Source organism: Rattus norvegicus, chromosome 4, assembly GCF_036323735.1.
Source record: "Rattus norvegicus strain BN/NHsdMcwi chromosome 4, GRCr8, whole genome shotgun sequence".
Classification (NCBI taxonomy): Eukaryota; Metazoa; Chordata; class Mammalia; order Rodentia; family Muridae; genus Rattus; species Rattus norvegicus.
Window position 1 is genome coordinate 126,762,180 of NC_086022.1, and position 16,464 is coordinate 126,778,643.

At 44.6% G+C, this 16,464-nt stretch overlaps 1 protein-coding gene across 4 annotated transcripts in view; it reads right to left on the bottom strand.

Annotated features, from left to right (window-relative positions):
- The window catches only part of Prickle2 (prickle planar cell polarity protein 2), a 345,220-nt gene extending 335,413 nt beyond the window's left edge, over nt 1–9,807 (bottom strand). Inside the window, exons 1-2 of one of the 4 annotated variants that reach the window (XM_039107621.2) lie at nt 9,589–9,807; nt 8,837–8,922 (exon numbers count right to left, since the gene is read on the bottom strand). In XM_039107621.2, the coding sequence (XP_038963549.1) occupies nt 8,837–8,922; nt 9,589–9,630 (128 nt within the window). In that variant the 5' untranslated portion in view covers nt 9,631–9,807. 4 annotated transcript variants of the gene reach the window in all.
- Nucleotides 9,808–16,464: the final 6,657 nt, after the last annotated feature.

The following is a 16,464-nucleotide window of genomic DNA, read 5'->3' on the forward strand; positions in this document are numbered from 1 at the left end:
ACTGTGCCCGCTGGACACGCATGCTCCATCTAAAAGCAAAGAACTGTGGGAGACGCGTTGTCACATATTTTTGGTTATCCCAAGAAAGCTAAACTTTGTATTTTTTGCCCATATCAAATGTCAACTAATTCAAGATTTTAATCCTGCATAATGTTAACAAGATATAAATAGAGATCTTGCTTTAAGAGGTTTCAGGACCTGATCTCAGGTTCAGACATTGAATAAACATTCTTCCTTTTTATGCCATATCGCAGGGAGCTTTGGATTAAGGACTAGCGCTCATTTAAATGGAAGTGCTTGGAAAGTCTGGAGAGCCACCGAACTCATGGACTATTATTAAGCGGGGTAGTGAGAAACAGACTGCGTGTTCTACAGTGTAGTTCTCATCTTGAACCTGAGTTTTCAGAGTGCAGCTGGTGAGACAGGACACTCACAAGGGGCCCCTAGTGGCTGTTTGAAAGTTGCCTTCCTCTTAGCCTTTGAAGAGTGTTTCATGAACACCATGTGCACACTTTGCTTGGGTGGAGGTTATGAGGGTATAGGGTCCAGTTCTACCAAAGCTATTTCATGTGATGTGTATATTGCCCTGCCCCCACCCCAAGAAAAGTCCACAGGTAAGAAGGGTCTAAGTCTACCCTTCCGTGAGATCCCATTCTCTTAATTTCACTTAAGCTCCTTCTTGGGAGCGCTATGCTGTCTCTCTGATTATAAGAGGAGAATCATCACTTCCACTGACTGATAGGCTTTAGCTCCTGAGGAAGTGGCTTCCTAAAAACCTACCTTAGTGCCTTGAACCCACAACTCTCTTCATATAGTCCTGTTTCCACTGGATCTTCTTGAAACCTGTGAACTCAGGGAACACGGTCTCCATCGGAGGCATGTGTGTTTCAACCCATTAGATAACCACCTCACCAGACAAGCTGTCTTGCCTCCATTTCACTCAGAAAACCAAGCTCAGAAAGGTTACATCACTTGTTTGGTGGTGCTGCTGCTCTGCCTCAGAACCAGAACCAGGGCAACGTTTTAGGGAGTTGCTGGTGCCTGCTGCAAAAGCATGAGAACCTGGGTTACATCCACAGAACCCAAGTAAAAAGATAGGTGTGATGGTAACCACTTCTGCAGTCTATGCTGGGGAGACAGAAGCAGGGGATCCCCTGGGATTCACTAGACACCCAGCCTAGTGAAATCTGCAAGCCCCAGGTTCCAGTGAAAGACATTGTCTAAAAGGCTCAAACGATGGCTCCTGTGGAATGACATCTGAATTAAACCCTGGCCTCCATACACATGCACACATTCAGACAGACAGATTCCAACAACCAACGTTTAAAGCTTGCCCCTTTAGCCACTCTACTGAAATGCTCCACAGTAAGTCTTTACAAGCCTCAAAGAAACAGTCACTAGCGGGAAACAGTCTCCAGCTGCCCCCAGAGACTGTACCTATTGCTGTCCTCTATGTAGGTAGATAGAAAACCTTTGATCTCAAGAAGCTGGGGGATCTGGCAATGATTCCCAGTGGGCAATGCCCCCTCTCTCCACAGGGAAATCCCTCTGGGGTACTCATTAACGGCAAGGTTAAAGGGTAACCTTTGAGCTTGCAGAACCAAAAGACAATAAAATAGCAAATTTATTCCGTTCTCCTTCCTCCTGCTGACGGAAACCTCGGAAATATTGGGGTGAGTGATACAGTTCAACAGAGCGTGAGCGTCACATGCAGAATTAAAGGCAAATTAAAATATATGGTGGAAAATAGGTGACTGACACCGATGTTCTGTTTTCTCACTGCTCATCAGATACAAACTGTCACTTGGGGCAATTAAGCAAGGATTAATTACCAGGTTGCCATACCAGCTGAGATACCTCAACATCACAGCCCAAGAGGCATACATTCTTGGATTCTTAAAGGAATTGGGATGGAAATTGGCAGGACAGTTTGACAAGGGTTTGTTTTGTTTTGTTTTGTTTTGAATTTTTCATGTCCATATCCTCTAACCTAGGAGTTCCAGTTATGTGACAGAAATATAGAACTGGGCAAACACAAAGGTATGGAATGGTGATGAGGTAAAAGTATTCAGTAAGAAACAAAACAACAACAACAACAAAAAAAACCCACAAAAACAAACAACAAAACCAGAACAAAATAACCTAACCATGCATGCTGAGAGTTAAGAAATGTATCAGATCTTTATGTCCTATGTAAAATAATGTGGAAAATAACTATAGATTATTTCAAAGTAGGGAGAAATGCAAGCTCTAAATGATAACATGAAGAATATATCATTTCTATACAAATGTTATAAATCTGAGAAACAGATAGTAAACCATAATTAATATGTATCTCTCCCTCAGCAGTTGAGAGACTGGTTCTGAACAGTCCAAGGTCACAGCCACCTTCAGCTCTGCAGGACATGAGGCCAAGTAACTCACTACCATCGGCCTCAGATGTCACCGAAAGAGTGGGTGGGCCTGACTGCCAGCGAAACGTTATTTACAGGCTTCTAAAATGGAATTTTCATATAATTTTACGTGGCACAAAATGTTTTCTTTTTATCACTTTCTGACCATTTAAAAATATGGAAACCATCTCAGCTAGCAGGTCGGAAACAGGTAGCAGGCTTTGCTCCACAACTGCAGTTTCCTCCCCTCTGGAATGTGCATGTGTTTGTGTGAGAGAGACTCCTTTTCATAAAACCAATATCTATTTCCAAATATGAGATGTCAAATATATTGAGGACTACATTTATTAAAGGACTCAATTTCTATCATACATCTAACCAAATCACACTTCTTAGTCCTGTCTGGAAGAGGATCCCAGGTATAAGAGCGTAAGCCTTTCTCTATTCTGTCTGTCCGTCTGTCTGTTTGTTATACACACACACACACACACACACACACACACACACACACACACACACACACGCACATGTGTACTTTCCCTTTTCTTAGCAAATTTATTGATTGAGACAGCACAATAGGTGGGAAACTATTTCATAGCCAAATAACAATCCACTAAAAACCAGGCCAGCATCACCCCAAAATTATGGCTGTGGTTAGCAGCTCAGAGTCGCCAAGGCAACTAAGAAAGGATGCTTTTCAAGGCACAGGCATGGCTGCCCCCTGAGGGCAGTGCCTCTGGAGCAACCATGGCCCAGCCAAAGCATGTGCCTGGAAAAGCCTCCCTTATCCAGAGACTAACTGTTCTACATAATTATAATGGCTTCACCAAGTCTAGCCCTGCTGTGGGCTGCCCCTGTCAGCTGCTCATGAAAATGGGACTCCAGGAGGCTGTTGTAAAAGTCTACCTACATGTATACATAAAGTTGCAATGTTAAAGAGATTACAAGGGGGCTTAGAAGCCCCTGGAGGGCCATTGATCTGGCCTTGCAAACCCTGTTGACAGCCTTTTAGAAAGAGCTTTGGTCTGTGCCCTGCTTCTCTGGCTGCTTTTATTTTTACCTCTGTTCTCGACTAAGTCGGCAGGAAACGTTTCCTTAGGGCTGTGACTCCAGAGGTTCTCAGACTCCTCGTTTCTAAACTAAGGATGTGTGCACTCTAAATAGTAAGTAATCCAGTCCGGAGGCCAGCGCCCATTTTCTATAGCATCAGGTAGTAGTTTGGGCTATATGGGCTATGGTCTCATGTTCAACTTCTCAACCCCACTGCTATCACAACAAACAAACAAAGAAACATCAAGAAATGAGCTAGGCTTTGTTCAGTAATTTCGTATATAAACATGGAAATTTGAACTTCAGATTACTTCCCTAACCTGTGAATTACCATTCTGGTAACTTTCTGCTTCCTCTTTAATATTATAAAATCCATTTATATAAATTTTGATTCCCAACCATAAAAAGACCTGAAGCTTAGATTTGGCCAAGAGGTCAGAATTTGTGAGCCACAGTCTCGATGTCTGCAGTACACAGGGTGGCTCCTGGAGCAGCGCAGGCAGCATTTTGCAGCCTCTCAGGACAGACTCGGGTCCTATCTAAAACCAAGAGAACCAGATGACAAAATCTCTAGGCAATGCATAAGCAGATAAAATCCGAGAGGCCTTGCCCCATAAGAAAATGCTTAAAGTCAGATGGATTTGGATGGTCGCTGACTGGCTGGCTGTGGAAATCCAGGCATTCTGCTTGAGTTCCCTGGGATTCCTACTAAAAAAAAGTCAACAGTCACATTCACATCCAAGAGCTGCCAAGCCTAAGAGATAGGACACAAAGCACTTATCCGGTTGTCACTGTTTTCTACAGTTTTAGAGCACCTTAGTGTTTCCAAAACCTCATTGGCAGAGATGAGAGTACTCACCTAGGATTTCTAGTACAGGACAGGTAACCTGGAGACTCAAAGAGGTCCTGAACTACTTAATCAGAATTCGGGCAACTAAGGTAGGTCAGACTCAACCCCATGTAAAGGGAAACTACTCAAGAGTCAAGGAAGAAAACTGGCTTGACCGTATCAAATAGTTAGATTTTTTTTCCTAGGAAAGCCAGAAGGTTGAATTTAATATAGGGGCCTTGCTTGTTCAATATGCCAAGTGGAGGAAACAGACCCCACTAACTGATGGATGACTGGAGCCTTCGGCTGTGACCACTGCTTTATACTAAGTGACAAGAGACAGGTAAGTCTCCAGTGGTGAGCATGACTCTCGGTGGCCCAGTGGCCTTAACTAAGTGATATAACAGCTGGTAGCTTTGATTTCTTTATCAATAAAATAACCACTCCTAGCTCACAGGGTTTGGTAAGCTTATATGTTACACACGGGAGCCTGACACCTTCCAGTCAGTCTGTCCTATTATTGCATATGTTCTGGTTTTGTTTGTTTGTTTTTGTTTTTTTTTTCCCCGGAGCTGGGGACCGAACCCAGGGCCTTGCGCTTCCTAGGTAAGCGCTCTACCACTGAGCTAAATCCCCAGCCCCGTGTTCTGGTTTTTTATTGGCGTTCATGATGGGCATCTGATACTGTTGCCATTGGTGCCCAAATGTGAAGAGATCAAACCACTGTGCAAATCTCCCTGCCGATGACGCAGACTCGATGCAAACACATGAGCACAATTGGCCCACAGTATCCCTCCTGTAGCAGACGCACTAAGTACCAAGTCGTAGTCCTTGAAGCTGTCTTCCTCCTCCTCCTTAAGCTGTGGGGTTTTCCACTAAGCTGCTCTGACATGATGCTTTCCCTTCTCTAGGTCACCTGTAGGGAACAGAGGCCACCTAGGCTTCCGGTTGCTCGACACAAAGTGCAAGAATTGTGGGTCCTGTTTTCCAAGACACGTAACCCCTTATTTTTATCAGAAATCCTAAAAATACCTACATTTGCTGCCTAAAGGAAAACGGAACAATAAAATGGGAGTATACCATCACTTGGCAAAGTCCTTGTGATAAAATATAGTCATTTTAATAAGACTCACACTTCTTCAGACATCTTTTATCCCTCATGGTAAGACCCAACATGAGGAGAATAGTTTTGCCACTTATTCTGCTAGCTACATTAACTCGGTGCCTCTTGACGTTAACGTGCATGCAGGTCAGCCAGGTGCCTTGCTCCGGGTCAAGGGATGGGATTCAGACTCCTTTCCTAAGAAGCTGCCAGGAGCTGGAATGCTGGTTTGCTTACCAGCTCCACTCATCAAGATCCTCCCCCCTTTCTTCATTCAGATCTCCACCCGAGTGTCATCTCCACAGAGACTTCTCGTGAACCACCTTATCTAGGATTTAATTATTTGTGGAATGGGGCCGGGATCCTGATTTGTCTGTCTCTTGCTGAGTCGCCACCACCAATAAAACACCTGGCATATGACAGTCATTCAAACATTTGTGCTGTAGAATCTTCCAGCTAGACAGGAAAGGGAGCCTCAGTCCTTTTTTCCAAGGTCACAGAGCTAGTCAAAGCACAGATGCCAGCTAAATCTTGGGTGTACTTCAAAGCCCCAGGTCTGAGCACTGTGCCAGAAGAAAGCAGTTCGTTTTCTCTGGGCTTCCTTCCTAAAATTCACAGCCCTTCATGCTAGGAGGCAATACCTTACTTCTGTCTGACTCTGAAGAGCTGCCCATGTGGGTGCTGGCATGGAGGAGGGGCAGGCTGAACGTACACAGTCCAGTTAAGTGACTGAGGTCACAAGGGAAGCTCTTAGGGGGTTTTGTTGCAATGGCTAATCTTCATCCACAAGTTTCTCAGACTTAGAATACACTGGGGAGTGTATCTCTAGGCTTGTCTGTGAGACTGTTTCCAGAAAAGTATAACCGAGAAGGAAAAAGCCACTTTGGAAGACACCACCCCAAAGGCCAGAGGACCAGCATTCATCTCTCTCTGCTTCCTGACTATGGCTACAATGTGACTAGCTGATTCCAGCTTCTGCCCTCATGCCCTTCCCATGGTGATAGACTACTGTTGTTGGAATTAACGTTCTAATAAGCCCATATAAAAGACACACAATCCAGATATTTTATTCACAAGACCAATGCCTAGATTGGGCAGATCTAGGGCTACTGTAACTTCTTCCCCAGTTGGAAAGTCCCTTGGTACTTGCTGTTTCTCCTGGCCACATGGTTCTGGTCTATGGCAGCTTCCTCCAGTCTATCCTCTTCTCTCCCCTACATCCGCAACCTCCTCCTGAACCTCCAGGCCTATCTTCCTCCCTCCATTGCCCAGTCACAGGCGCTAGCCTTTTGTTAACCACTTAAATTTGGGAGGAGGTTGCCATGGCGTCACTTGGGAAGATCTGTTCCTTGGGTGTAGCTACACCTTGAGGAACCAGTTTTGGCTACAGGACACAAACAGCATCAGACCCAAGCTGCTGCAGACCACCCTCAGACTACAATCAAAATAAACTGTTCCTTCCTTAAGTTACTTTGGTCATACAGCTTGCCGCAGCAATGAGACTTGAAATCTGGGGAAAGATGTGTGTTCTTCTCCCTGTGTCAGAACAAAAGCAAGCTCTGGATGCCTGGCACTCCAGCCCTTCATCCCCAGGCATTGGTGTCTAACAAAGGGCTGAGGGTTCCCCAGTAAAAGAAGGTAGCAGGACCATTTAAAAGAAGACCACAAAGATTACCACAACCCCACAAATGATGAGGCAGAAGGTCACCCACACTGCTTCCTGTCCAGTGATGAGAGGAAACACCATAAAAACCCTATTCATGGCACAAAGGGAAGCCTTTTTGCTGGTGCTCGTGGGGAAATTGCTTCCATGTGAAAAATCCCCCAGTTTGATGAAAAGGTCTCTTTTCCTTCATGGGCTGAAAATAAAACCCTTGTTTTCCCATCACAAAATCAACTGGGTTGAAGTGATGTAAAGTTCTAAGAAGCTATGATCATGAAGGTCAAAGCAGTCGTGGTCATCCAGCATCCTCAGATAAGTGAGTTAGGGCTCTCTGAGCAGCCCTTGGAAGGAAGCTGGGACCAACGAAATTAGTGCACGTTTACTCTGGGCTTGGAAATAAATAATACTTTGAACACCGCACTTAAACCCAGGTGAGTGTCCTTGCCACTCCTGTCTAATGGCAGAGAAATTGGGAAGTGCGGACTCTTAAGGACTGAGTGTTCAGAGGTCACACAGCTGAGGAGAATAAGGTTTAAGCTTTATACCCTCACTGAGCCATTCGCCAACTGGCCTCTGGTCAGAGGGTGATCCACAGGCAAAGGGAGACAGGGAGACTGCAAACCACCTGCCCTACTCGTCACTTCTATGACGTTGCCAGCTGGACCCAGAGAAGCCATGAGCTATTCTATCACACTGAATTTAGCTTACGAAAAGATTTCAATGTCCACGCCCAGGTGTAAGCCACTTTCATACCTGAGACAGCCGACGGCCTGTCCAGAACCTGTCACCTTGAAGCCAGCACTGACGCTATTGACAGATGCCTATGTCTCCAATCACATATTTATAATGTCGCCTGCCTGGACTCTGCCAGAGGAGTCATTAAATGCTTGAAAGCCCCAAGTCTCTGCTCATTGCCCTGAAACAAAGGCAGAGAGCCTGCCAGGCTCATCTGAGGTGGGAACAAAAGCACTTCATCTCTGAAGAAACCAGGAGGAGGTTCCTTAACATGGAATGCCCAACATGTGCCATTGCTGTAGGAAACTAGAGACGTGCAAAGGTGGCAGTGGGGCTGAGGGACCACAGATAACTTTTCTCCATTGTATCCAAAACAGTCCTTCAAAGGACTCTGCGAGTGGTAGGAAGCATGCTTTAATCCAAGAATGATACTGGCCAACTGGCCACTGTACCCACTTTTTCCCTTTCATGAAGATGACAGGGAGTCGAGAACTCACCTTCATGTCACCAAGTTACCCACACCCCAACTTTCCTACCAGTCAGATGCAGTGGGAGGGTACCCGGATCCCTCCGCTCCCAAACAAAATCATTTCGAGCCAGCTGAGGCTGCCTGAAAATCAACATTCGAGGCACATTAATAAGAAACATCTGGCCATGGGAAGAGGGTTGACACAGCACAGGCAGGCAGTGGTGGATTTGTGGTTGGGACCCAGAGTTACAAGGGCTGAACTGAAAGCACAACTGGAAAACACCAGTTCGTCTAGGCAATCCTCCACCCACTGCACCATGGTGCCTGGCAACACCACCGTGCTCCAGGTTTGACTTGTTTGGGGCTGGGTTACCTAGAGACTTCCCACTTAAAGCTCTGGCATCAGGAAAATGCATCTCCTGCATCCTCCAGTGTCTGGCCACCACTTCCACCTTCAATATTTGTAGCAGATGTAGCTGGGCTCTTAAAGGAACAGTGTTTGCATTCTTTCCATGTGACTTACAGGATAGACTTAAAAGGGGGAAAGTGTCTGTATTTTCCTCCCTACAGTGTTATGTGTTTAAGACCATCCTACCTCCATTTATGCAAAGCGAACCCAGGACACTGGTCACCACAGGCGTTACATGGCTGGCCTCTCTCAATCCGGCCCAGTCCGGTCAACTTCAAAACAAAAAGCAACACAAGCATGTCCACCATCAGGGCTCCCTTCAAAGCCCCACTTGTATCCTAGGCAGGAAGGCCTGCCCCTCCCACCCCACCTCCGTGATTGGACTCAACTGTTTTCTGATGCTGGGGACTTGGGGCCAGATTCTCCCACCTGGAGAAGGGCGTGTGGTCCCAGGTGGGCTGTCTATACAGAGAGCATGGGCACCAAATCACCAAGAAATGGCTTGGCTGGGGCTTTGTCTCCCCCAGACACCTTGGTCACCGGTTTCTAAGAAACAAAAGCAAGACCTTTCCATTCCCTGGAGTTGCGGGGACCACCTGGTGGCTGCCCTGGACTAAGCCAGGGCTCCTAGAAAAAGGGTAGTTGGGACGCCCAAAAGCCAGTCCCAGGTTCTGTCTCCATGCCGGGGTTCCCATTTTCCTTAAGAGGAAAAGAAAAAGGTTCACCCCCAGTGCCCTGAACTATGGCATTTAGGGTCCAGGTCCCTAGTGGCACTATCGCCCGGCCTGGGGTAGGGCCCAGCCCCTCGCGCGCCCGCGGGGCCAGCTTACCTGGGGCCACAGGTGCGCGGCCGCGGGGCGGAGAGGGGCAGGGCCCGGGCGCTGGCTGCTGGCGGTGGGGACCGGGCGGGCGGCTCCGCTCGGGTGGAGGACACTCACCGAGCGGCGGGACAGTCTTTTCCTCGAGCTCCGGCTGAACATGGCCGGGCGCTTCCTGCCAGCAGCGCTGTCGGTTGAATGTGTCCGCGCTGCAGCCGCCGGGAGGGCGGGTGGCCTGACCCGGCGCGGTCGTCTGTCGGGCGGTCTCCGCCTAGCTGTCCCGCCTGGTTCGGGAGAGCACGTTTACCCTCCTCCCTTCCCTCTGCAGCTCGCTCCCCGCCTGCTGGTCCCTCCCCTCTCTGCGAGCTCCCCGCCCTCCCCTAGCCAGTCCCATCCTCTCTGGCACCAGCTGAGGCCACTTTCTCTTTTCTCCTGCTTCCTTGCCCTCTGGAGAGAACTCTTTGGCTGGCCCAGCCCCTAAAAGCTCTTCCACTCACTGTGTCCCTGAAGTTAGGGGGCAGGGGACACTTCACAGACGTGGGGCGGGGATGCAAAGATGAGAGATTTCCACGTTAAACTAAACATTTAAACTCTTCTTCCGCTGTGTATTAATGATCTCTCAAAATTTGTTAAACTCCTATGTCTTAAGATATGTGTCTAATATAAATGTATGCATATAAATGTATGTATATTGAACATGTATATATAAATTTATATATGTAGATAGGTAGGTAGATATAGATGGTAGATAGATGGGGGGGGGGTTGTCTCACTATGTAACCCTAGCTGGTCTATGTAGAACACACTGGCCGTTAACTCAAAAATATTGGCCTGCCCTTGGCATCTAAGTACTGGGATTAAAGTCATGTACCACCATTGTCTGCCCTTGTATCAATCCTTTTTTAAATGATGCAACAGAAGCCTTTATCTTATAGCATGGTTGAAGGGTGAGTCGGGACACGTGCAGTGGTTATGGTGGGCACAAACTCAGGACTGATGGAATATTGGGAATGGAGAACAAGGATGCTGTTCTAAGACGCACAGGCTACAGTGTCCACTAGTCATTGATACCTCAGCTCAAATAACGCTTCCCCTGAACTCTCTCCACCACCCAATGTGCCATCTCTTACACATTCCTGACATACAAAGTATGTGTTGACATCTGTTCTCAACCAAAGCCAAATGACAGGAGGGCCTTGTCTGTCTTCTTTACTTTAGCGCTTATGTAGGCTCGCACACTCTGGATATTCCTGTAAATCAAAAGAAGGCAATTTGTCATCACTGAAGAAAAAAATGCTCATCTTCTGGCTTGGTATTTTATATACAGGGCATTGAAGTTGAATGAAGAGAAGCCATCTGCACCTGGAATAACACATCAATGGTGGTGAGGGTGGGTACCTATTTATCAAAGTCAAGGGGATAGCCAGATGCAACTCAGACACCCCCTTCATCAGAACAAGCTGTCCACCTTCACCAACAAGACAACAAAGTTTAGTTCCGTGCTTAGGGGAGATGTAAGGCCTATGCCTCAGGAGCAAAATTTACAGGAAAGAAATTCAGTAATTAAGACAAATATTTACGTACTGTGATCAAAGAATCAAAATCAATACCAGATATATCCGCTGAATCCTGCCTTATCCTGCCTGGCCTCACCTACTTCACCCACATCCCAGCCCTTATAAAAATGCTCTGAGACCCAGAGGGCTACAGTGAGAGTTTAGCTGTTGACATGCTTACTCTGCAAGTATGAAGCCTGCATTTGATCCTCAGAACCCACGTTTAAAAACGGAAGGAAACAAAAGCTGGGCATGGTGGAATACACACGTAAACTCAGAGCTCGAGATGTGGAAACAGGAAGATCTTTGATCTGCTGGTCTAGCCTACTTGGTGAGCTCCAGACCAGTGAAAGGCACCGTCTCAAAACAAAACAAAATCCCAACAACAACGAAGTGGATAACCCCTGAGACAGCAGAGCGCCTGCGCACACTTGAACATGTATACAGCGTGCACTTGAAATGCTCTGAAATTCAGACAGTAAAGACTGATTATCTTCTGTTTCACTGACGTAAGTGGTGAACTCCCACTATCATATTTGGTGGCAGTCGTAGAGAATATGCCATGGCGTATGGAGTGATGCTGTCTTCTGAACGTAACAGAACCACTACCCTCATGGGTGTACCGCAGCTGGAGTTGTTTGCACAAGGTCAAGCCATCAACATGCCAACCAATGTGCAGAAAGAAGGGTTGCCTGATCTCCCCACCCCTAACCAGGGAGCTATTGACATTTGGTGGCATCGGGGAAGGGAGAGTCAATTTTCTTTAAGGGTGTGTCCTCTAGTAGCTCTACCAGTATCAATGGATGACCCCATACCTATGAGTTGTACAAAGGGAACACAAAGGAGGAGTAGAAGGAGGGGGTGAGCAAGCATGCACTTATTAAATCCTCAAAGAATTAGTAAAAATGCACTTTATTGAGTAAATATAAGGCAGAAGCTTCAGCTTTTTTGGCGGGGGAGGGGTAGTATAGTAATAGAAACTTCTCCATTGAAGAATGCTCTCAGGAGAGTTTCTGCACACTCTTGTCTGCCCTGTAGGAACAAGGATGAGGAACACCATTGATGCTAGAAATTATGGATGGTGTCTACACATATTTTTAATTGTAAACATTTTTAGGACAACACAGTAAGAGCATCAGTGCTGAGTAAGTTTCCAGGAGATGGACAGCAGATGTTCAGAGGAAATGAAACCTGCTATTTATTCCCCAAAAGTGGCCACAGGAGCTACTGGCGGGTGCCCTGTCCCAGGTCTTGCTCCTAGATAGATTTGGTTGGTAAAGAATGAGCAATAATGACATCCTTGAGAATGTGAGTCTAGGAAACGTTTGTTGTTTAGATAAAGAGGCCATGCAAGAATGATGTGAGTGAACTTCATGAGTTATCAGGATAAGCCACATTGTTACATAGTAGTTTCCCCAAGATGAAACACTTCCATCATGGAGGGAATTAACATTAAGATGTTAAAAGGGAGATGAAGCACATGCTGGTCTAAATGGAAGTGACACAGTGTATCTTGCAGGGAAGCTAAGGAAGTAAACAACTCAAAGACTTTAGGAAGTTCCAGAAACTGACCAGATTCACTAGGCTCCTCCTCCCCAGGTATATAGACACAGTAAAAACTGCTGGGAAATGCTCTTAGACAAGCTGAGCTTCCTGAAAGGGAATCACATCTAGAATGGACACTCTCAAACCTGTTAAAATGCTTTCAGGATATGCAGTGTGGTCTAGATTTCCAGAACTCATTGTTCCCCATAGTGGGTGGACTTCTGGTGATGGAGCTTTATTTGAGTCATTTCTGCTCCTGGAAGTAACCCCTCACCCATATTCCTCTAAGTAACTCAATAGAACTCACTTGTTCATCAAATTAGACTTTGGTGGTATCCATCCTTTGGTCTGTCATTAGCTTTCAATCTCTAGTGAGGAGACATTTATTTATGTCTCCCCAGGAGTAGTATCACACAACACAGGCATGAGCCCTAGCACACCCCATAAATCAGGCTGCAGGAGTGCTTTCTCTGTGAATAGTTTTATGAGAGCATTTTTTCATGGACCTGGTCTCTACTGACACATTCCTGCCAGACAGGTATAAATGTCTTGCGGCTTATAAGATCTTCCCTATATACTCATCAGTCGTTTTCTCTTGATTAGGAAGATGATGTTTAGTGAGGAAGGAAAACGAACTTTTGCCATCAGCTGTATGCATACAGCAGACAACTTTGTTCTGCTGTACTTTTGCATTTGTGGTCTTTGATCTACGTTCCCTCCTAGTCTCTCCAGGCAATACGATTACTAACAGAGCATGAAGAAATCTTCACACACATTTGTCAGCATGGGGGTCTCTGCTGAAACATGAAGTGGAAAGTCAAAACCAAGGCAGAGTAGCTTTGATTAGGAAAGACATACACCACACCTCAGGATGAACTGATATGAGATTTAAAGTTTTTTGCCTTTCTGCTCCTGAAATATAGTTCCTGTAATGAACATATGTTCATTCCATAAACAGAAACATAAAAGGATCTAAAATTGAGAAATATGCCCTTGTTGCTTGAGAGGGTTTTTTTTTTCAACATTAAATCCGGACCATGTATAGCAAACACTGTGTGCCTCCCCTCACCTTAACCTATATAGAGGTCCCTAAATTATTTAGCTTGGCTTTTCTATTTTTTCTCTTATATAAATCTGTGGCTTTTTAAGTCAGGTGAAGCTTCTCTCCTGCTGTGCCAGCATACCTGCAGAAGACCTCAAAGGTGTGTCCATAAAGAGCTGCCTATAACAGGAACGAAGAACAGAGTGTGTGCAGCCTCACCAGGGGAACATTTATTTGTGGAATGTACTAGTGACAAATGTGGATGCTGTGAAAGGGTAAAATCACCTGAACAGCAGTCAGCATTTACAAGTACCATCAGGATGTCCTTGGGATCAGGAGTCTACAAGTGGTATTTTACAAAAGAGGTTTTCAGACTGGGGAAATTGAGGAGGGTGACCACAGAGACTCTTAGTGATGGAAAATACGGATTTTTCTCTTTCTTCCCAAGCAGCCTTTTTTTTTGTATTCTACAAATTTTCCCATCTGAGCATAGACCACACACACACACACACACACACACACACACACACACACGTTGATATATATTACATATATATGTGTGTGTGTGTGTATATATGTGTGTATGTACATATACATTTATATTATGGACACACATATACACAATTTTCATATATGTAAATGGGTCACTTATATATGTGGATATATATACATATAAGTATATAATCAGAAAATAAATAGGAAAGAAAAGAACAGAATCTTAGGCTAAGTACTTCACAAAGCATTAAATAATCTAGAATTCATAAGTATGCTCTAATGCACTTAGAAAAATTAAAAAGAACTAACCAATGTGCATACTTCTCATTGAGAAACCTTAGCACCTTTAGAGACATGGCCCCAACTCGTCCTAAATGTTAAATACAAAGAAAAAAATTATGACTATGTGGCTAAAGGAATAGTCCAGAGTTGTTTCTGAGACAAAAATGTCACCATTTATCTGACTGTCTAAGCACAGAAGGTTTACAAAACAACAGAAAATACTAAGTAACTAAGAATATGGTATCTCATTCTTTGACTGATACTCTTTTTTCATTGAAACTATAGAATATGGGACACTTTTCCTGAGTATTATTTTATTTGAAAAACAGTTTACAAAATAATAATTAAAACACACATATGGAAGATATGGGGTACCCACTATAAAACACATGCATTTGTAAATAAAAAATTAGATACACAGAAAAATAACAGAAAGAAAAGACTAGAATTAAAAATAAACAGTGTTACAAGTTAAGAGAATTAGTTTGACTTTCAAGTGATGGAATAGTTTACTGTGTAACTATTACTTTTCACTGTCTGCTTGACTAGATTTAGAATCACTGTAGAGGGCTGGAGAGATAGCTCAGGTGTTAAGGGCTGGGCTCACAACCAAAAATATAGAGTCGTCATAGAAACACAGCTGTGAGGGTTTCTTAGAGTCTGTTTCCAGAGAAACTTACAGAGCAGATAAGGCCCACCCTGAATGTGAATGGAATCCTGTGGACTGGAGTCCTGGACTAATAAAAAGGGGGAGTGAGCTGAGCCCCAGCATCTGTTTCCCTTTGTTTCCTGGTTGCAGATCCTATGAACAGTTGCATTGTGCTCCTGCTGCTGTGTCTTCCCCACCATGATGGACTGTACCGCCCCCCCCCCCCTCACACACACACTGAGCCAACACAAATCCTTCTGCCTTAAGTTCTTTGCTTAGGTATTTTGTCACAGTCATCAGAAACTTAATTAACACAACTTTCTAATTTTATGTTATACCAAATTATATTTATACTAAAAATTATATTTTACACCAAAATTAAAGTTCACTTTTAAACTGAAACTATACATTTTAAATACACATATATAATTGTCTTATGAGACAAACATTAGGGTTTTGATGACGATATTTCAGATATTTTCTTTGCAGTTTGCTATACTTTTTGGGTTACCATTGTTATAAATATTAAATGGTTTTTGTACTAACAGAAAACTGTTTTTGGTCTCTTCTGACTTTACAATGTATGTGTGTTTGCTAAAAAAAACTCTCTAAAAGCACATTGACCCAAAATCAACTTTTTAATCATATCTTCTTTCTCATGTCAGTCTACTGAGGTAGAGCAGATTCCTCGGCATCTGTATCAGAACTGGGAGCCTCAGGTAAGGTTAGAGGGGAAGACAAGAAAGACAGTGACTTGTCTAGTACCAGTGGTGGTGAGAGAGATGAGCTTAAGTGTATTGATCCCTTAGTATCCCAAGGAATAACTTCATAGGAAAAGACCTAAAGACTGTTCTGCTCCCACATGTGATCTGATAGGAGATCTGGATGCATCCAGAAAAGAATGGTGCTTTCTAATTCACCCGGAAGTGTGTTTAAGCAACCAGCATGCCAGGCAGGGAGGAGAGTAGACATTCAGTCTCCCCATGAGTACTTTTGTTTCCTGATAACCTTTCTCTCCAGCTCTCACCTGTATTAGACTTTTCTCTGCAGTGTCTAAGTTGTCATGACTGGCTTGTTCACCTAACTGGAAAGGAGGAGCTATGAAAAGAGGAAAACTTCCATGCAGCGGATGACCATGGTCTTCCTAATCCATCCCCGAGAGCATGGAGAAATGAAGGCTACTGTTCTGACACAGAAATCTGCTATGTCTTCTCAATGCTAGCTAGAAATTAACTCTCCCCATCTCATAACCCCTCCCAGAAATCTTTGTTGAAGTAAGGTTCAGAACTAGGAGGCTAGAGAAATGGGTCAATGGGTAAGAGCACCTGCTGCTCTTGCAAGGACCCGGGCTGGGTTCCCAGTGTGTGTGTGTGTACATCTGCATATATATACAGTCACATACTTAAAATAAGTAAGTCTTTAGAAAA